This window comes from Helianthus annuus, chromosome 15, assembly GCF_002127325.2.
Source record: "Helianthus annuus cultivar XRQ/B chromosome 15, HanXRQr2.0-SUNRISE, whole genome shotgun sequence".
NCBI classification, from domain to species: Eukaryota; Viridiplantae; Streptophyta; class Magnoliopsida; order Asterales; family Asteraceae; genus Helianthus; species Helianthus annuus.
The window spans coordinates 58,039,524-58,061,482 of NC_035447.2; the positions used below are offsets into that span (position 1 = coordinate 58,039,524).

Sequence of the window (21,959 nt, forward strand, 5' to 3'; positions counted from 1 at the left end):
CTGAGGTGGGGCCGCAGTCTGTGAAAGCATCGGGTGCTCGCGCGGTTGAGTTCAACCTAACCAACGAACGGTAAGTGCCTCATCCTTATTGTCCGTTTGGTCTTTCTTTTTCCCTAACTTAAGTCTTTCAATTTTTAGCGTTGAGAACGCATACGAGCCCATCGCTTTAGTGTTGAAATGAATTGTAATGGAACTTACCCGTGGCAAGTCGGCAACGCGCGGGCATTACCACTAGATTCCCACATTCCGTAAGGTTACCTTTCTTTATGTCGATTATGATGAAATTTGTAGTGAATTTGTTTATGCTTTTTTGTTCGTTTGGATATTTAAGTTAAATCATTAGTTTATGCTTTTTTTTTCCTATTTATACATGCCAAATAGCTAAATGGAATGAATTTAACTTCAACGAGCTTGAACTGCAGTTCATAAATGGGAATTTACTTGAACGGAGTTACATTCTATCAAGTTTTTAGTACAAAATAATGGAATATGAACTACTAATATATACATCATCCAAGTTAAAGTTCTGCCTAACATTTCCTTTCTTTCTTTTCTAGCCCTACTTATGAAGGTTCTGATTCAGATGGTTCTGTGGGTAGCGCTCCAGGTGAAAGGTATGTATTTAGCCTATAAGCATATACGTTTTAGACATCATATCCATTTGTGTTGTGTTTAAGTAAATGTTCAAAATTGAATATTTGTCGCTATGTCACTACTTGAACGAAGTTACATTCTATACATCATCCAAGTTAAAGTTCTGCCTAACATTTCCTTTTTTATTTCCCAGCCCTACTTATGAAGGTTCTTATTCAGATGGTTCTGTGGGTAGCGCTCCAGGTGAAAGGTATATATTTTGCCTAAAAGCATATAGATATTTGATTTGACTAGCTCATAGCCGTTGCTTATGTTACTTCCTTAAACCTGTTGTAGACAAGAAACTACTAAGGGGAACGTCGACTACATGGCCATGCATTAGCGGCAGAAGATTTCGTGAATTATTGAATAAAACCGGAAGCTTTATGGACTCCTTTAAGTTTTTTTCCTGTAATGTATGTTTTTAGACTTGGCATACATGTTTGTTCTTAAACAGATTCCGCAAACAAAGTTTCCTGTGCTATGCACGCCTTAAATTTTGTGTGGCCGGCTTATGGTACAAGCTCTTATCACGTTTTGTATGGCTTCTCTTACATTGTCTTTTGGCTAATTATCTTTTATCTATACATAAACATTTTCCCCGCACATAACAAAATGAAGGACACTAACTGTTGGTCATACCGTGCATCGCACGGGCCTACCCTCTAGTTATATTCAAGATATAGTAGTTTGTTGTTAATAAATTAAGTTACAATTAACGACAAGTAATACACAAGTCAAAAGGTGACAACTCATGACAATACTCGTAAATTAACAATCCGGTATTTAAGTGGTGTACAAGTTAACATTGATGTATTTGTTTAGTAATAAAAAGCAATTAAACAACACAATATCAATCACTTGATAACAAGTTCATTTAGATTTTGGTGATGTTTATAAAATCTAATTTTCATTTCTATTTTGTAACATTTTAGTTGAAATAATCATGTCTTAATCCACCTTTACATACATAATTTAAACTCCAAAACGAATAAACGTTAACTCAAAACGAAGATGATTGCGCAAATGTTATTAACATGATAATATGTTTTCAAACAAGTTTAGATGGCACCAATGTTCTTGAGGCCTAAAACAACACCAACACCAATAATGTGACCAACAGTTCCGCACGCCAACGTGTCAGCAAGTGTGAAGCCAGCAGGGTCGCCGGTTTGAAGCCCTGAATCCCTCACCTCGAGCTTTAGCCCTGCGGTCGCCTTCCTGTTTGCTGACGGTGCCAATCCGAATCGGCCAGCAAACAACATCAAGGTGGTTGATGTCACCATTATCTATATATGCAAACATATTATTGAAATTGTTATATATTTATTTTGCTTTCAATATTCTTAATGTTTATGTAAACATGGGTACAAGTAATTAACCAGATTTGTAGATGAACCGATGAAATCGCAACGAACACCTAAAGCTCCCTTTCCCTTTCCCTTGGGTTTCATTGGTTGCAATGATACCTGAAAATTTCAGTTGTCAATAACATAATTATACACTTATGATTTTCATCCACCTATTATATAATTGGCTAATAATATATTAGATCAATTTGAGGGTCAAACTACAAGAAAATGATACGTCTGCTGATGGAACCAAAACTTTTCAACTGGTTGGTTACGATAAAAACTGTTTTGTTATATTCGACTTGATTAATTCATGGAAGAGAGTTTGATAGGTCACTTTTTTTTCCAAAGGGTCAACAAACACTCTCTAGTTCAACCCATTATCGAAATTGTGACAAAAAAGAATGTGAATCACTTCACTTGCTATTACCAAGTTGTGTAAGTGGAAAAAGAAAACCATATAATATATTTGGTTAAACAAATACAATGTATAAAAACTAGAATCAACTAACCATGCTTTGAACCGGGGAAAGTGATGATGAAGTGGCCTTTAAACCAGTGAATTGAGGAAGAGAAGTCATGACAGCAGCCATTTGTGATCTTGAAAAAACTTGGATTTCTGAGTTTGAAAAAAATGGAGTTTATTGAAAGATGTATAAAGCAGAAGCCACATAAAAGAGTTGTGTTTATGGCCATGGAAAGTTTCAAGTAGGATAGACTTTGATTCTTGATGCTTACATGGCCTTCTATGGTTGGACTTCTCCATATCCACTAGATTTTATTTATTTTTTTATTTTATTTATTATTATTATTATTATTATTATTATTATAATTATTATTATTATTGTTGTTGTTGTTGTTGTTGTTTTATATACTTTTTTAACGGCAAATTTGGATCACAAACAACTGGATTATCATCGTGCCACGAGAAAAACCACTCTATCATATCCATCCCCACTTATATCTATCTTCACTAGGCAATAATGTCTATACACCAATTCAATAAGAAACACAAAACCTAATAAATCTGAAAAAAAAAAACTCTTTGTGAAAATCAAACTCATAACCTAGTGGTCCTTAGAATGACCATAGAATCTTGAACCCATGGAGTAAACCTAAAAAGACGAAACATCTAGGCTTTACATTGTTAATTAGGCTTTACAATGTTACGCCTCGTTTGCGGTATGCGCATATAATGTATATATGTGTGGGCGCTCGGGGAACAAAAGTGAAAGTGCATTAATTTTAACGTTATTTTACTAATTTCGTGAAAATAACATTAAAAGAGGGGGTGGTTAATCATGCATCATGTGGTGGCGTTGATAGCCGAAAGACAAGGGAGTAGATGCACTAATCGGCCTTTGTCTTAATTGCTGAGTGTTATGTGCCTTATGTCCATGGCTTGATGCAAAACTACTATCGAGCCGGGGGTCTCACTGAAAGCAGCCTCTCTATTCCTATGGGGTAGAGGTAAGGCTGTCTACATCTTACCCCCCTCAGATCCTATATTATTTTGCTATTGGTAAGACTGTCTACCTCTTACCCTCCTCAATGCTATTTGTGATTTTCCATCCTAAAACCGCACCATTCCTCTTTTAAGCCGACATGTCATTTTCAAGTTAAATAAACCTATACCCCTTTTCGATTTTTGAGGCCAAGCTCGCGCTAATAGCACTTTTTAAGCCCAAAACAACACCGACAACGATATTTATGTCAACAAACGTCTTTTGATCTGGTTATACTTTTTGTAACTATTTGTAACAAACAAACAATTATGTGTGTGTATCTATACTATATAATAAAAGAAACCACTTAGGGACACTTGTCATCATATTAGGTCATCTCTTATAAATAATTATTATTTTAATTTAATATCTTCTAATTAATTATAGATAACATTCCTACTAAATATTATTATTGGGTAAAAAAAATGAATGCAGGAAAGCATGTATTATTATTATTTTGTGAAGTCTAGCTAATGAGGTATGAGTTAGAAAAAAAATTAGTGATAGTTTCGTTACATAGTGGGTGGTTATTCACTTATTTGTTGTTATCTAATAATTTAGATTCTCATGTTGTTGATTAAGAAGTCAATCATAAGTTAGCTAACCGGCATATTTTTTTATAATAAAAATGTGTTTTACTTTATCGTTTTTACTATGTTGTTACCTCGTGTATTACACGGATTAAATAAATGTAATTTTATATATTATATAATAAAAAGTTATATCTTTATGAACCCTGTATATTGTACGGGTTAAATAAATGTAATTTTATATATCAAATAATAAAAAAATTATATCTTAAAAAATCATGTGTATTACACAAATTAAATAAATGTAATTTTGTATGCTAAATACTAAAAACGTCGTATCTTTAAAAAAACCCGTGTATAATCAGGATGAATAAATCTACCAAATAATTAAAAAAATTATATCCTTAAAAACCCTGTATATTACACGTGTTGAATAGATTTAAAAAAGAGTTATATCTTTAAAAACCATGTGTATTACATAGATTAAATAAATGTAATTTTGTATATTAAATACTAAAAACATTGTATCTATTAAAAACCCATGTATAGTCGGGTTGAAAAATCTACCAAATAAATGTAATTTTGTATATTAAATACTAAAAACATCGTATCTTTAAAAAAACCCATGTGGTTTTTTAAAGATGTATTGTTTTATTATTTGGTAGACAATATTACATTTATTCAACCCGTGTAATACACGAGGTTTAAAGATATAACTCTTTTTATTTGTTACATAAAATTACGTTTATTCAATCCGTACAATATGGTTCTTATAGATATATTTTTTTGTTATTTAATATATAAAATTATATTTATTCAACCCGTACAATAAATAAGGTTTTTAAAGATATATTATTTTATTATTTAGTATATAAAATTTATTTATTCAACCCCGTGTAATACACGGGGTTATAACCTAGTATATATATATAGTCAAAATAATTAAATTCTTGGAGTGAATTGCAAGTTTTGTCCTTTATCTTTAGGTCATTTTGCAAGTTTTGTCCTTTATGTTTAAATTTGACGAGTTTTGTCCTTTATGTTTAAATTTGACGAGTTTTGTCCTTTATGTTTGAAAATCAAGCACGTTTTACCCTTTGGGGGAAAACGTGCTTGATTTTTAAGGACAAAACGTGCTTGATTTTTTAAACATAAAAGACAAAATGTGCTTGATTTTTAAACATAAAGGACAAAACGTGCTTGATTTTTAAGGCCCAAAGGATAAAACGTGCTTGATTTTTAAACATAAAGGACAAAACTCGTCAAATTTAAACATAAAGGACAAAACTTGCAAAATGGCCTAAAAATAAAGGACAAAACTTGCAATTCACTCTAAATTCTTGTAATATTTTATTTAACTGTACTTTAGCTATGACTTAATAAATAAATAATAAAGAATAGGTCAAAGGAAAAGGCTATGAAGCAGGAAAAACAAGCATTGTCAACCAACCATAATCCAAATACAGCATACACCACAAAAGTAATTGTAACATCAAACAATTTCTGAAAGAAAGGAAAGGCTTATGCTGATCTTTGAGAAATTAAAAAAAGAGAGGGAAAATTTTCTAATTTGACCCCCCTCTCTCTCATTCTCTCAGATCACCATCATATGTTTTTTTCTATTTTTTTATTCATTTTCTAGATATGAGTAAGCTTAGGGATAAAAGACCTCCAGAATTAACTGCAACATCAACAAATACACAACAAAATTATGATGATGCAGCTTTAGAAGGTAATTAATCCATCTCTTTTATATTTCATAATTTAAAATATTATGAAATTTAATATTTTAAATTGACCCACATACACAATAAGTGTCGTTGGCGGTTTTCTAATCGCCTCACGCCTCAGATGCGCTTTTGAAAACCGAGGTTTCACCATTTAAAATATTCATGATGTGGATGATATGATATGATGTATGATGATGCATTAGGTGTTGCTGCAAATGTGAAGTTACTATTGAAATTGATTCAAGATCACAAAGATGCATGCAAAACACAAAGAAATGATGGGAAAAGGATGTTAAGGGTGGCAGGAATGATGACCATCATCGACATGGTTCGAACGAGGATTCAGAAATGCCAATCGTTTGGAACCAAACGAGCGGAGTTTCCAAGGTCGAGTCCTGTTCAAAGCCCAAACAAGGACAAACGGTTATCCGACTCAACAACGAATGATGACAAAGAAAGCCTGAAAAGAGAGCTCAGTGCAACTTTGGCTGCGCGAAAGAGTCTGGAAATCATGTGCTCCAGTTTGGGTAAAGAAAAGGAGATAATGATGGGAGAGTTGACGAAAAAAGCACACGAGTTAGCTGAAATGGAGGAACATATAAACCACCTTAAAGCACAAAACGAGACGTTGTTGGAGAAGGTACACGAATGCGCAGAAGTGCATAAGGAGGAAGAAAAAGAGAAAGAAACACAAGGAACCATAGAGCTTCAAGAACATAACAAGTCACTTTCAAAGCAACTTTTGAAATTATTAGATGAATACAGGTCAATGAAAAGAAAACTAAAAGACGCGCATGAAGAGAATACGGTGATGCAGTCGACAATAGAGGAAACGGGAGTCAAAGTTAGTTGCAGTTTAGAAAAGATACGAAACTATCGACAACATCTCACAACAGAAAGTGATGAAATTGTGGACATTGAAGAAGGGATGACAGAGTTAGAGCATATGTTGAAGTGTTTTGAACTAAATGAGAAAAGAAATGGCAAAAAGGGTGGTGAACATGTGAAAAAAACACATATACAGTCGTAGAAGATGATACCGAAAATTGTATGTTCAATAAAGGGAATCATCTGTGAGGTCTGTATTTGTAGCGCGTGTACGGTCCCATGTAACATGTAAAGAAACAACTCTAATATTTATCTTTAATGACTAGCACAAGAACAAGTTTAAACAAGCAAGTTTATAAACTATTAATGTGTTATGTTTTCTCTCTACATAGTTAAGGATATGTGCTACAGAAAATTAAAGAACCTATAAATAATTTGCAGAACTATATGTAAGAAACAACATGTCACAACCATATGAAACTCAAAATCTCAAGCGAATGGCGTCACCTTTTTTTTTGGTAACCGTAAGAACCTATCACTAGAAAACTCACGGGACCTGCCAGTGCTTAGCTAACCAACAAGATCAGGTAAATCGCAGCTTGCGCTTGGCAGGTGGCCTTTAGATTGGTAGGAAACGTGACAACAGTGGAAGAAAGATTCGAACCTGAGACATCTCCTAGTGGGAATCAAGTGGGAATCAGGTGCTTACCACTACACCACCTTCAAAGGTTTTCATGGTGTCATCTTATGTACTAAAGCATGACAATTCATAAGAATATCTCCACGACTGATTAATGTATATCCGGTTATTATACATTAGTTGAGGCATTGTCTGTTACACCCCCACTCGACTAGTGCCGACGTGTCACTTGGACTATCCGTAGTGGAGGGGTATATCACGCCAAAGGGTCACATGACGCCTTGAAACACCAATTATATGCGGCCCAAGGCTCTTCCTCGCGAAAAATATCACGGCGTGATGTTATGTTGGTCCACACACACATATATTTACATACATATGTATGCATAATTGAAGGGGTTATATAACCCCCTTTCCTACACACTCAAGTTATGTAACCCCCTCTCTTACACATTTTGCCACTTGTTACATAACTCCCCTTATGGGGCTTGACCAGTACACATGGCCTTATGCATAATCAGATTACAAACGTCATTCCATAAATGTTAAACGTTACATAATTCAACATAAATAACTAACCCAAATCATTACATTTTTCACAATAACGAACCCACATATGTTTGATAAAGCAGCGTTTTTAATAAAAACAAATGAATAGCTTACTTGCAAACTATATATGTCAGGATGTTTGGTTAGACGGAATGGAATATGGGACAAAATGGGATGATCTGTTGCATTGCATTATCATATCATGTTTGGCTAACATTATATATGAAAAGAGTTGGATATATATGTTGTTTGATATATGTTAATTTTATTTTCATATACATGAATAAACTAATATACTCATTCAAATTATCATTTAGTATGAGACTAGAGTGGTGCGTGCGCGATGCGATGAAGAATACAACATTTAGGTTGGTGATTTTAAAGGTGTGCATATGGTGGTTCAATTCGGCTTTCAGTCATGACCATAACTATATATAACCAAAATTTTTGATTCGGTTCAATTTTGAACCTGCCTATGAACCAAGAAAAAAAATAAAAACTAAGCGAACAAAAGGGCCCATCGACGCAACTAAACCTGAACTTGCAACTCGGGAGCTTTAGACCTTAAAGATGTTGTATTGGGTAAACTATAGGATCTATAAGTGTAATTAACTTTTTAAAATTAAACGAATCAAGTCATAACTCATAAGCCTTGTTCTATATATTTAGTACATATGATTTTATATGCTGCTAAGTTAAAAACCCATCTATTACACGAGTTACATAAAAGAAATTTTAACGATTATTCCTTTATTTGATATTTTTAAAGTAAACTTCAATAGAAAACACTACACCCACCCACAAAACAGGACAGCCATACAACAAAAGTTACATAATTACAAAATTACACCATTCGGTCAAAGACCACAAAACGGACCTAGCTTTCAATCTACTACTACACCACAAAAACCCAACCGATTTAATTTCACTTATAATTCCTTTATTTGATTGTAGAGAAAACAAGAAAATGATTTTATTATTATTAGAGCATTCACATCCAACCTCCTAAAATTATACATACATTCCACTAAAAAACAACTCCTATATCAATATATTTCCACTAAAAACAAATATTTTTTCTCTCTCCTTTTCAATTAAATAATATTTTTATACCTTTATCATTACATTTTTCTCTCTCCTTCACTCACAACCACTTTCAATATATATTAAAAAATTATAGTGGGTGAACAGTGTCCCTCCAAATATACAAATGAACAGTAACATTTTCTCTCTCCTCTACTCACAACCACTTTTTATACTTTTTATATTTTAAAAACACCACACTGAGAACATGATGCCTTGGATGTGAATGCTCTTACAAAGGATAATAAGAATTATTTATGGCCCGTTAACCACCATTACGGGGCGTCAAAGGCTTAGACGTGACTCGGCGTGATCGTGATTTTAATCTTTAAAATACACAAATTTTTGTTTTGTTTTAAGGGGGTACTAGTATAAAGTGGAATGGGGTTTAGGTTAAAAATGAAAATCAATCTTGCCCCCTTTTAACATAAACCCTAGCTAGTTCCTCAGGGAAGGGCCATGGAACATATGCTGGTGCTAGCCACTGATCGGAATCAACAATCAACGCAAACATTCATAAATCTCCGCATATGTAAGGTAATTATAATCTTTTACTACATCTATACGTACGAGTGTTTGAAATTTCACTGTCAATCTATCCTACAACTGTTTTCTTTTCGCACAAAAGTTAGGCTTGGATGTCTAAAATCAGTATTTACTATTGTGTATGCGTGGATAATAATTGAAAAACCTTAGGGCAGAGTGCCAAGTCAGATCTATTGTAAAACCCTGTCAATAATATAATTAATTTGTTGTGTTTGAAGCCAAACTAGACTACTTTTCTTTTATCAGTTGCTCGGATTGTTCAGATTCAAAGCTCTGGTTTATGTATCTTGATGCAATGTTCTTCGTATTTCACCCGAAACAGACTAATAGACGTATATAATATTTTTAAATAAGAATCACCAGGAATTTCTTATAGTTGATTGAAAACATTAAAACACCAAGGCACATTTGCTACCTCTACTCCGTCTAACCGTGCAGACAATAGTCGTGCAGTCAGATTCTGGTTTTGGTTTTGGTTTTGGTTTTTGAAACTCAGATTGTTATCTTCAATAATTCAGATTTAGGCATTAGGTTGTAGTGGTTAAGTTCAAACCCCTAGGATTAAACTATTGCGATTGTTATTGAATTTCGTTGAGTTTATGCAATTCTGCTTATCACTGGTCAATATAGGGCTTATTTGTTTTGGGCAGAGGTAGCAAGTGAACGGGTCGTGCGGGTTGGAAACGGGTAAAAACTTTTAGGTTGAAAATGTTTTTTTTGTAAAATGGTCACTCAAAATGGGCTGGTTGACCTACCCACGCTTTTCTGTCCATTTAAAGAAAAATTTCACTACGAGTTAACAACTTAACGCATATAACATATTAACATAATTACAGAGAAGATTGCTACACACGTAATCTAAATGTTTGACTGAAACGGTCAAGATAGGGCTCGTATGTTTTAAGTAGAGGTGGCAAGATGCACAGGTCTGGCAGGTTGGAAACATGTCAAAATGGGTGTAGGTTGAAACAGTCGGTTTTTAAACGGTCAAAATGGGTTGGTTGACCTACACGCCCTCTGTATGTCCATTAAAGAAACAAAAATTAATACTAGGTAAGGCATCAAACATGTTTACAATTGCATACATAATCTAAATGTTTGCCTAAGAGTCTAAAACGCGTTAGGTGGTTATTGACATTTAAAAATATAGTTTGGGTGACTTTCAAGTTTCAACCCGTTTACAACTCAAATCAACCAGATCATAAGTAAACTGGTCAAGATTACCACCTCTAGCTTTTTTTAGGATAGGACACAAAAGCTGAGCTCTAGCTAAGTTTATACATACGCCAACTGTGGCGTTTGTTCTAAGTTTTTTTTGTTGAAGGAATTGGAATCTATCAACGCCACCACCACCATTACCAAATTGTTTAGTTGGCTTTGATGGATTCAATAATAGTAGGTGAAAATCTGATTCAGGTGGTTATCCTGCTTGTCTGTGATTCATGTTTTCCCATTCACTGTATCAGAACCTCATGACTCGAGGCTTTGTCTTGAGGCTTAAATCAGTGATACAGAAAATCTTAAGAGTTTCCAAAAAATGTTAAAAACATCAGTCGACTTGCAAGATGTTTATGAAGGGAATCACTCAAACATTTAACAGCATGCATGATGCATCACATCAGCAATTCTATTCACGATCAAAGATAATTTGTGTTCGCAAAGATGATAATTGCATGAAGGTTTAATTTTTTTGCTATAATGATATTTGTAGGGGTTTAAAACTGGCTGGGTCGAACTCGAGATTGGCTCCTTTAGCTTATGAAAACTCGTGCTCGGCTAGCTTGAAGCTCTAATTCTAAAGCTCGATCTCGGCTCGTGAATAGGTTTTAAAGCTCGAGCTTATGCTCAAGCTCGTCTATTATTCGTTAATAATTTCATATAATTTTATTTTTTTTTTTTTTAAAACAAAAGATCAATTATATATTTTTCATTCATATAATTATAATTTTTATTATAATGTAATATAAATTATTTAGTTATTTTAGGGGTGTAAACGAGCCGGGCCAAGCCCGAGCTTGATTGGGCTCGAGCTCGGCTCGGTTCGAGCATACTTATTTGAGCACGAGCTTGGCGCACGAGTAAAACCCAAAGCCCGAGCTATTCTGAGAACAACCTCAAACGAGCTAAAAGCTCAGCTCAAGCTCACTTCAGTATCGCTTAAACGGCCAAAGCTCGGCTCGCCAATGTTATCAATCATCACTATATATTATTGTAAAATAAATAAATATTTGTTTGGGCTCGTTTAGGCTCGCGAGCCTAAATGAGCTTTATATTTCAAACTCGATAACTAAACGAGCTCTATTTCAGGCTTGAACTCGGGCTCGTTAAAGCTCGGATCGTCCGAGCTTTTAACCGAGCCAATGACGAGTAGCTTTTGAGCCTCTTGGCTTGTTTACACCCCTAAGTTATTTTTATCACAATTTTGCATATATTAATTAATATTATGAAAAATATATATTATATTTAATATATTAAATAGTTAAATAATAAAAAGGCTTGTTTAGGCTCACGAGCCTACGCGGGCCTAGGCTCTTTTAAGCCTGACTAGATTTGATCTTTTAGCGAGCCGATCTCAAGTAGCTCACAAGAGGCCTGGCTCGTTTACATCATGTTCACCTCACTTTTATCTGCAACATGATACACTTGATTTGATGTTTTCAGTTCTGAGTTGTCATTTTTTGTTCTTACTAGAAAAACTCTCATTAATGCACATATTCGAGATGAAGGATCGAGCCTTTGGTTGGGACCGAGCTTCACAATTTGGAACTCAAGTTATGCCCATTTACGAATTCCGAGCTGAGGGATCGAGCCTTAGGTATAATTGAGCTTCACTATGCGATTTGGACCTCCAACTTAGGCCTATTTTTGAGCTCAGGGATAGAGCCTCAGGTAGAACCGAGCTTTTCTTGGCGATTTGAAATTGGTGCTTGTCGGGAAAGCTTTTTAATGATTCATTCTTAACAATACGTACTCGATTATCCATAATTCTCCATTGCATATGTTTGTTTCTAAATAACCAGTTTGTTTTATTGTGGCAAAGCAAAGATATGTTTTATTTACTCTTTTGATATAGGAGTAGTTGAACCAAACCAACACTTTTCCCAAACATATGTTAGAAGAAATAATATATTGGTTATTTGTAAAGGTTATACCCTGTAGCAAAACATGAACATAAAGGTTGATTTTTGGCTTTTTGCCGATTTCACAGTGAAAGGTACGAAGTGTAGTTTGGGTATAAGATAAAGGTTGATTTATGCAATTTACTTTAATTAATAATAATTTGCACAAAATATTTTCAATTTGTGGTATTCTATTTATTTATTTGTTTTTTTTTTTTTTGTTTTCTTTCGATATTTCATGTTTGATTAACGTGCGCTTGTCTATTCTAACATTATTGTTTTGCACGTACAAAAAAGAAAGGCAATTGTTACATTCAATGTTCACAAATTACAACATTATTTTCATCCAAGTGAAACCTTGTATTCTTTATATGCATCAACAAATCAACATAACTTTTACCAAAATATACACACAAAAGCAAATTATGTCATCTTATTTCTACCAATCATCCTCATGATGATCAATCACTGTGAAGGATCTTTATGGTCATCAAAGCAGTATGCAGTTTGTGAACTCGAAAATGGCAATATCGATCGTCCAAACGATTAGGCCCTACTTCGGTTAATGGCCAGTGATTTTATTTTTGGGAAGTTGGTACAATGTCAACAGTGGAAGAAGCCAAAGAGGTCACAGACAATCAATGCGCCGGGTGGACTCCCTCGCCTTCAAAATCTATCCTCACTTTTAATTTAAATAATGAATATTATGATATCTGTAACGATAAAAATGTAATCTATTATGCATAGACTGAAATAAAATTAATATGTTGAGACGTAAATTAGGGGGTGTTTGGGGTTGAGTTTTGAAAACAGATTATGCGTTTTGAATAATCAGAATCAGATAATTAGCTGTAACAAAACGTGCTGCAGAAAGATAGTGTTTGGATTTGATTATGTTGTTTGATATCACAATAATCAGATAATCAACATTGTTTGGATTTGATTATGTTGTTTGATATCACAAAAATCAGATAATCAACTATTTGAGTGTTTGGCAAGTATATATATATTTTAAAAAAATAAATAAGTGAAAACGTAAAAAATCAGTTTTTTGATTATCACGTTTTCCTGCAGCAAGGGGTGACCTACTTATGGATTATCACGTTTTGAACTCTACAAAACGTAAAAAATCATTTTTTATTAATTTTTTACCAAACACTCAAAATAGATTTTTTGCGATTTCAAAACACAATAATCAAATAATCAGGTTGAAAACGCAATCCCAAACATACACTTAGTATAACTTATTCATACCATATGTATCAGAACGGGTTCTTATTAAAGATGACGATCAAAAGAGATTGTGCTACAATGATATTAATACACTTCTTACCGTTCTAAAAAAAAGACCCCTCTTTTTATAATAACCCCATCAGATCAAATTGATAGCACAAAAAAGTATTGGCTTTTTTTATAATGTTTTTGATTAAATGTTTATTCGCATGATTTAAAAAAAAAAAGTTTCAAAACAGTTGACAATAAAACATGTTGAAAATGAGAAAAAAGAGCAGCAGTCATTTGACCAAAATAGATTCGTACCCGACTATCCAACAGGAAAACACCGACCCCCTTGAACCAACCCGGATACTTCCAGAGTCCGAATAAACGCGTCACGGGTCTTGACCAGTCAAAATCGCAAAAACTATTTTCCACACTAATAATTCCTAAATCCAGAAACATACCGTTGAAGATAAAAAAAAAAGTAAATCACACTTTTAGTCCCTATAGTATAGTTAAAATAACAATTTCAGTCAAATAGTTTTTTTAACACCCAAGCCCGGTCATCCGGGTACACCCATTGGCAAAAGGCGCTGGTAACCCGATCTCTTATCAATTCCAGAGGAAATCTACTGCTCTAAGGCCTACTATGGTAAAACCTCTGACTTACACATGATATTTGATATAAAAAAGTATAAGTTAAATAAAAAATTTCTTAAATCGCTACCATGCTCATCCTCTATAACTTCCAACCAAGAACAATAGAACACCACCAACCATGTAAGATTTCAAAAGAGCTACAATTGTTTAGAAAGATCCATCCATGTGTGGTTGTTGCTCTCAGAGCAATACAAGAAATAAACACCATCGTTCAAACGTGAGCTTTCAAATTCAGACATTTTTGTCTTTAAAAAAGTTGATAAAATTTTTGGTTGTAGTTAATGGCCTTAGTTACGTAAGATGAAATTAAAACCATAGTGACTAAAAAATCAAAACAAAACCATTCGACTAAAATGATAATTTTGACCAAATCACAAGAACTAAAACTGTAACTTAACTTACTTTTTGTGGCTTAGCTTGTCACACCCCGATTTCCACGTGTATCACCGGTGGGCCCGGTGGGGGATTACCGTGACGTAGTTGGCAACAATATAGTCAAACCACACAATTATATAAATGCACAGCGGAAGCTTAAAGATAAATATATACTTCAACCTCTGGTTGTAATATCAAATGTATTACAGAAGTCGAATGTATCCACAGCGGATCAAAAATAATAAAAATATTGTTCATTCAGATACGGCATCGAGTTTGCGAGACTATTCGTGATGCTTAGGAAGCTAATACCAGCCAATTTCGTATAGTACCTGCACTTAATCTTTTTGGGGAAAAATACGTCAGTTTACACTGGTAAATACATTCAACTGACACATTTGAAAATGTTTATTAAAATTGGTTTGAATGCACAAGGCACAAACTCTTTTATAACTTGGGAAAATTATTAAAATCTTGTGAACGTTTTACATGTTCTTTTATGCGTTCAGTAGCCCGGGTCGTGCCGGGTTAAAGATTTATAGACACACCACATTGCGTAAAACCGTAGTATAAAAACCAACGGCTACGTCTTTTAATTTAATGTCGACAATATATACCGGGTGTACGCCTACACCGGGATGTCGATGGTCGTGGCCATTTCGTAAAATGATGCCAAGGATATCCGGGACAACGGTCATTAAACCCCCCAAAGGCTTTTAAGAAACAAAACTGTTTAAATGAGCCGATCATATTATTTAATTAACCACCTAAGCGATGGAAAAATATAATGCTCAATCAAGCGGTATTAACATACCGTAACCCAAGCCCGTATAGGGGAAATAAGTTAAAGTATTTACCTTTGCAAGTATTATTCCTTAATTTGATTAAATCGCCGATAGCTTTTACTGTGCTCCTAATCTGGAACGAAGGTTTTAATTAACCTCTTAGAATCCTAACGGATCTTTATATTGGCCGTGGCCTAGACCGGTTGGTTCCGGAATATAAATATGGTTTAATCGCGCGAAAAGGCGAAAACCGAGAATGGAGTGTGATTCTGACCCAACAAGTTCAGAGACTTGTTTTATATGGGTTTATGGTTCACACTCTGGATCTTGGGGTTCAAATAATATAATTTGACCCGTATCGGCTAAATTATGAAAACTAGTTTCATAAGCCGAACTGTGCGTGCAATAGGCGAAACGGTTAACCATGAGAGTCTTACGCTTATTTCCTAAGTCAATATGCCTCAAAGAGGTTGTGGTATCAGTAGGATACCTCCCGTGATGCCCGTAACGAGTTTAAGTTAATATTATGCCCCGTAGGGGCTTTTCGGTCATTTTAAAGACTTTTAAAGAGCTTTTCGAGTTCTACAGGAAATCTGAGTTTCCCGAACAGTTTATAAAGTCTAAAATACTTTATTTATTATTTAAAATAAGTAGCAACTGGAATCGGGTCAAAAGACCTTGTAGAACTCAAGTTTTGGCCGAAAAGGGCATATTCGGTATTTACCGAACCGTAGCTATAACCGCAGGTTATGAGCAAGGTAAAAATTATTAAAAATCTCTAAAATTCCCAAAATATTATTTTATAACAGTGGGTAAAAGTTTTGGTGACGAAATCTTGGTTTAGATAGGTGTTATGCTAATTGCGCCTTTTATTACAAAAGTTTATTTTAACCGCGCTATTTAGCATAACTCTCATTCTAGACCTCGGATTGACGTGAAACTTTAAGGACATGCTTATAATTTAATAAGAAAGGTTCTGGTCCGTTCACGTGTCCGAAATACTCGTTTTATTTTCAAAATGGCGTTACGGTCAACTTTTAGGCGATTAACGGAAATGCGCAAAAGACTCGGATAACTCATGAACCGATCACAGAGGTTTATACCATCATGTAACCTGGTCTTAAGAGAGTCCTATGGTATATCTATACCTCACTAAAACGGGTCAGAACTGAAGTCAATGCAAAAGTCAAACTTTTGCGACATTCGGCTCCGAACCGGGTCAATATAGCAAATGGTCGATTCAAACGAGCGTAAACAAGTTTATATACTTAATATCATGTTTTATGAGTGTCTAAACAGGTTTCATAGCATATACATTACTGGTTATGCATAAATCGCAAAAATAGCTTTCTGTTGACTTTTTAACCGCACGTTTGACTCGACATTTGACATAGTTAGAGTGGTGATCAGAGGGAACCCTTTTAGGGGTTTATTACCCACATAAATACCAACTCAAAACTACCTTTTAATCCGACAATTCACTGGACCATTTGTGATTTATCGCTATGACAACCGTTAGTTACGACGGTTGAGTTTATAAGCTAAAACTATGGAAATATATGACCAAAATGGATTTGAACGACTTACAGAAGTTGTATCTTGCTTAGAGAGCAGAAGAGAATGCTAGAGAGCTTCTTAGAATGATCAGATAGGAGTGTTTGAGTTGTGTGAATGTTATGAACCAAACTAGCCTATTTATAGTGAAACAATGCACTCAAGATCATCACACAACAGCCTACAGCTGATCATGGATGATGGGCAGGTGTCCCATAGAGCTATGGGTCAAGTATAGGGTGCCCATGCCTCATTTATTGGTGTTTGATCGTTCATAATGCTCAAAAGGCAAGAAAATACAAAGTTTCTGCATCTGGGCGTCTAATGCGGTCCGCATGGGAGTTCCATGCATGTTTAATGCGGGTCGCCTGAGATTTAAATATCAGGAGGGTAAAAGAGGGCTCGCGGCCCACCTCAACTTAGGCCAAAACATCACGCGGGTCGCGAGAGGCCTGTTTTTCAGATTTTTAAAATCTTTTATAATCCTTACGAAATCCTGGTAATTAATAACGAAATCTTTCGTAATTATTAACCTGACCTTTCGGGTTTGAAGGGGTAACTTTGCGGTTTGGCCCTCGGTTAATTACAACTAAGGACCTCGTGTTATTTACCCGCGTTGTTAAGTCCCCGGTTAGTTTATTAATTATTCAGAAAGTCTTAACTTTCATTATTGACGCTTTTAACCCTTCTCATACGAATTTGATTATAACTTTCTCGTTTCAAAACGGAACTTCGCGGATTTTATACGATATGTTCTAGCGAGTGTATAATACTGTTACAAAGCCTCGGGAGCGTTAAAGGGTCACTCAGAGGTATAGTTAAACATGTTGACACAGTTAACCCCTGTAGCTTGTAATCTCTCACTTTCTTCCGCGTTTCTCTTCCGTACGATCCATGATTTATTCGTTTGAAGGTACAAGCACCATTTAGGGTTTCTGTACAGTATATTTACCCTTGTTTGACATTTATAATCCTCGAATTTATATACTTTCAAGGTTTGTCAATATTAGTCCTTTATTTCATATCAATGCCACGTGTAAACAAATGACACGTGTTAACACATTATTGGACACAAAAATTCGAGGTGTTACATAGCTAGACAAGTTTGTTTCTCTTTGCCTACCCCTACGGAGCAACTTCCCATTGTGGAAGGAAGTCCGACCTAAAGTCCGTGTCTCCGGCCTGTGCATTCTAACCATGTCCGGACTGATAGGTAGGCTCCACACACAAACAATATTATTTTCATATTTTTTTATATAAAAAGTAGAATGAGTGAAGGTTTAATGGTTTATAGATGTCTTGTGTTATGAGAAAATAGATGTTTTTGAGTGAGTTTTGAAATCTAACGTGGTCTATAGAGAGAACCTTCAACGGTGTCCATGTGGCATAGGCACCTTCTAGAGATACAAACCACCACCACAAACCCAATGCAAATGCTCCATTGGAGATGTAACATTCGAGAAGATTGGTTTGTTGGAGCATGCTCATCCGGGACGTTTGGGTGGGAACCCAAACGCACAAACATTCTTTTAAAATATCTTTTATATAAAAACCGAGTTAAGGTCGAGGTTTGTTGTTGTATAAAGTGTCATTCCAATAATTTACTAGTTACCTATATATTACCTATATATTAATATATTAATTTACAACTTTTGTTTGTGAGTAAAATTTACTATTCATTTGTTCTACATTTTTCATCCTCATACTTTTCTTCTTTTACAACTTTGTTATAAACTATTTTTCATTGTAATCCCAACACTTTTGCAGTTTTTAACTTCGGTACCTTATACTTTTAATCTTTTACAAATTTGTTTTTTACGTTTCAGTCTAAATTTTTCGAGTTAACACGCTGCAAAGCGCGTGTATGGTTCAACGTTTTTACATTTTTTGCGGTGTAATGACCCGTCACAATGTGCGAGTTCTGTTAGTAATTATTTTCTACATTTTACGTTTTGGTCTAAGTTTTACGAGCTACAACACGTATGCATAATTCAACGTTTTTACCTCTTCTTTTTATTCGGTTTAATATTCCCATCACAAAACACGAACCACACATACAAGTTTACTATAATTTATTAGTATGTACCTTATACTTTTAATCTTTTACAAATTTGTTTTTTACGTTTCAGTCTAAATTTTTCGAGTTAACACGCTGCAAAGCGCGTGTATGGTTCAACGTTTTTACATTTTTTGCGGTGTAATGACCCGTCACAATGTGCGAGTTCTGTTAGTAATTATTTTCTACATTTTACGTTTTGGTCTAAGTTTTACGAGCTACAACACGTATGCATAATTCAACGTTTTTACCTCTTCTTTTTATTCGGTTTAATATTCCCATCACAAAACACGAACCACACATACAAGTTTACTATAATTTATTAGTATGTACCTTATACTTTTAATCTTTTACAAATTTGTTTTTTACGTTTCAGTCTAAATTTTTCGAGTTAACACGCTGCAAAGCGCGTGTATGGTTCAACGTTTTTACATTTTTTGCGGTGTAATGACCCGTCACAATGTGCGAGTTCTGTTAGTAATTATTTTCTACATTTTACGTTTTGGTCTAAGTTTTACGAGCTACAACACGTATGCATAATTCAACGTTTTTACCTCTTCTTTTTATTCGGTTTAATATTCCCATCACAAAACACGAACCACACATACAAGTTTACTATAATTTATTAGTATGTACCTTATACTTTTAATCTTTTACAAATTTGTTTTTTACGTTTCAGTCTAAATTTTTCGAGTTAACACGCTGCAAAACGCGTGTATGGTTCAACGTTTTTACATTTTTTGCGGTGTAATGACCCGTCACAATGTGCGAGTTCTGTTAGTAATTATTTTCTACATTTTACGTTTTGGTCTAAGTTTTACGAGCTACAACACGTATGCATAATTCAACGTTTTTACCTCTTCTTTTTATTCGGTTTAATATTCCCATCACAAAACACGAACCACACATACAAGTTTACTATAATTTATTAGTATGGGTATGGTCACCATGAATGAAAAAGGATGAAACAAAAAACGCCGGTACAAAGTTTGAAATATAAAATTTTAGCTCTGGAAAAAGCACATCCATCCAACATATATAAAACCAAAACCACCTCCTCTCTCACTCAGATCTCGATACCAATCCACATGGCGACGACCACCGTAAACCACCTCACCAACCACCACCAACTATCATCAACCACCAACCGCCACCGTATAACCTCCTACTTCAACGACTCAACACTCAACGACATCAACAAATTTTCAAACAAATCAATCCGTCTCGCTAAATCCATCACAAACCTCTTAAACCTCTCCATCGATAAACCGTCGCTAAAAAGCCTCCTCCAACGCTTCAACCAAAACGTCGTCGTTCAAGCCGATTCAAAGCTCGACTTACCGACATCATCACCTAAAGAAGATATCTCCACACTTTGGCGCCAAATCCACGGTGGATCCGATTGGGAGAATCTTCTAGATCCACTTCATCATCTTCTCCGTAGAGAGATAATAAAATACGGTGAGTTCGCACAAGCAACGTATGATGCTTTTGACTTTGACTCGTTCTCCGAGTATTGCGGAAGTTGTTTGTATAACCAACAAAGCTTTTTTAACAAGTTAGGGCTTCAGAAGCATGGGTATGATGTGAGGAGATATGTTTATGCCATGTCACAATATGAGATTCCTAGGTGGCTTGAGAAGTCCTACGTGGCGGACACGTGGAGTAAGGATAGTAATTGGATGGGTTATGTGGCGGTTAGTGATGACGTGGAGACGAGGCGGATTGGGAGGAGAGATGTTGTGGTGGCGTGGCGTGGGACCGTGTTGCCTTCGGAGTGGTATGAGGATATGCAAAGGGATTTAGAGCCGTTAGGGCATGGTGAAGCGAAGGTGGAGAGAGGGTTTTTGAGTATTTATAAGTCTAAGCGTGTGACGACGAGGTATAATAAGACGAGTGCGTCGGATCAGGTGATGGGGGAATTGAAGCGGTTGGTTAAGTTTTATAAGGAGAGAGGCGAGGAAGTTAGTCTTACGATTACTGGGCATAGTTTGGGTGGTGCGTTAGCGCTGTTGAACGCTTATGAGGCTTCTATAATGTTTCCAACTCTTCCGATAAGCGTGATATCTTTTGGTGCACCAAGGGTTGGAAATATCGCTTTTAGGGACGAGCTTCATCATAAAGGCGTGAAAGCGTTGCGAATCACCATAAAGCAAGATCTCGTCCCTCGTATGCCTGGAATTGTTTTTAACGAGACCTTGCAAAAATTTGATGACCTGACGGGCACCCTTGAGTGGGTTTACCACCACGTTGGGGCAGAGTTGAAGCTTGACGTCAGAGCTTCACCTTTTCTTAAACGTGGGTCAAATTTTATTGGGATTCATCATCCTGAGACGTATTTACATCTTATAGATGGATACGTTAGTAGCACCTCGCCGTTTCGGCCTGACGCTAAGCGGGATGTGGCACTAGTCAATAAATATTGTGATATGCTTGTAAATGAGCTTAGGATACCACCATGTTGGTATCAATTAAGCAACAAAGGGTTAGTTTCCAATAAAGTTGGAAGAATGGTTCGACCTAAAAGGTCATCTGAAGACATACCTTCACCACCTATTGAAGAAGAAAATTTAGATGTTTAGGCTTAATCATTTGGTTGATAAATCCATTTAATGGTGTATTATAATTGTAGCTTCTTTAATGAATACATTTTTTATTTGTTCACCATCTAATAATTTATCTAAAGAGTCATATACATCATTTTGGCTTTATTAATTCAGTTATCAGAAAGTCAAAAAGACACTTAACAATCATAACTTTATTGAATAGTGAAAACACCATAGGCCTTTAAATTTG

The 21,959-nt window shown here is 35.1% G+C and overlaps 3 protein-coding genes and 2 long non-coding RNA genes across 5 annotated transcripts; 4 read left to right on the forward strand and 1 right to left on the reverse strand.

The window, feature by feature from the left end:
- Nucleotides 1-555: 555 nt before the first annotated feature.
- On the forward strand, nucleotides 556-1,026 carry LOC118487613. Its single transcript, XR_004882134.1, has 3 exons — nucleotides 556-614; nucleotides 788-844; nucleotides 931-1,026. It is a non-coding gene; the product is annotated as an uncharacterized LOC118487613 (long non-coding RNA).
- Nucleotides 1,027-1,580: 554 nt separating this feature from the next.
- On the reverse strand, nucleotides 1,581-2,677 carry LOC110911785 (photosystem I reaction center subunit psaK, chloroplastic). Its single transcript, XM_022156438.2, has 3 exons — nucleotides 2,498-2,677; nucleotides 2,016-2,102; nucleotides 1,581-1,922 (listed from the first exon to the last, which is right to left on the reverse strand). The coding sequence occupies exons 1-3, from the start codon at nucleotides 2,576-2,578 to the stop codon at nucleotides 1,695-1,697; spliced, it is 396 nt and encodes a 131-aa protein (XP_022012130.1). The 5' UTR covers nucleotides 2,579-2,677; the 3' UTR covers nucleotides 1,581-1,694.
- A 2,877-nt stretch (nucleotides 2,678-5,554) lies between these two features.
- LOC110911786 lies at nucleotides 5,555-6,904 on the forward strand. Its single transcript, XM_022156439.2, has 2 exons — nucleotides 5,555-5,752; nucleotides 5,954-6,904. The coding sequence occupies exons 1-2, from the start codon at nucleotides 5,665-5,667 to the stop codon at nucleotides 6,778-6,780; spliced, it is 915 nt and encodes a 304-aa protein (XP_022012131.1). The 5' UTR covers nucleotides 5,555-5,664; the 3' UTR covers nucleotides 6,781-6,904.
- A 2,321-nt stretch (nucleotides 6,905-9,225) lies between these two features.
- On the forward strand, nucleotides 9,226-12,459 carry LOC110911787. Its single transcript, XR_002577354.2, has 2 exons — nucleotides 9,226-9,387; nucleotides 12,088-12,459. It is a non-coding gene; the product is annotated as an uncharacterized LOC110911787 (long non-coding RNA).
- Nucleotides 12,460-20,118: 7,659 nt separating this feature from the next.
- LOC110911788 (phospholipase A1-Igamma1, chloroplastic) lies at nucleotides 20,119-21,835 on the forward strand. The gene has a single exon (XM_022156440.2). It carries the CDS (start codon nucleotides 20,126-20,128, stop codon nucleotides 21,743-21,745), a length of 1,620 nt encoding a protein of 539 aa, XP_022012132.2. The 5' UTR covers nucleotides 20,119-20,125; the 3' UTR covers nucleotides 21,746-21,835.
- Nucleotides 21,836-21,959: the final 124 nt, after the last annotated feature.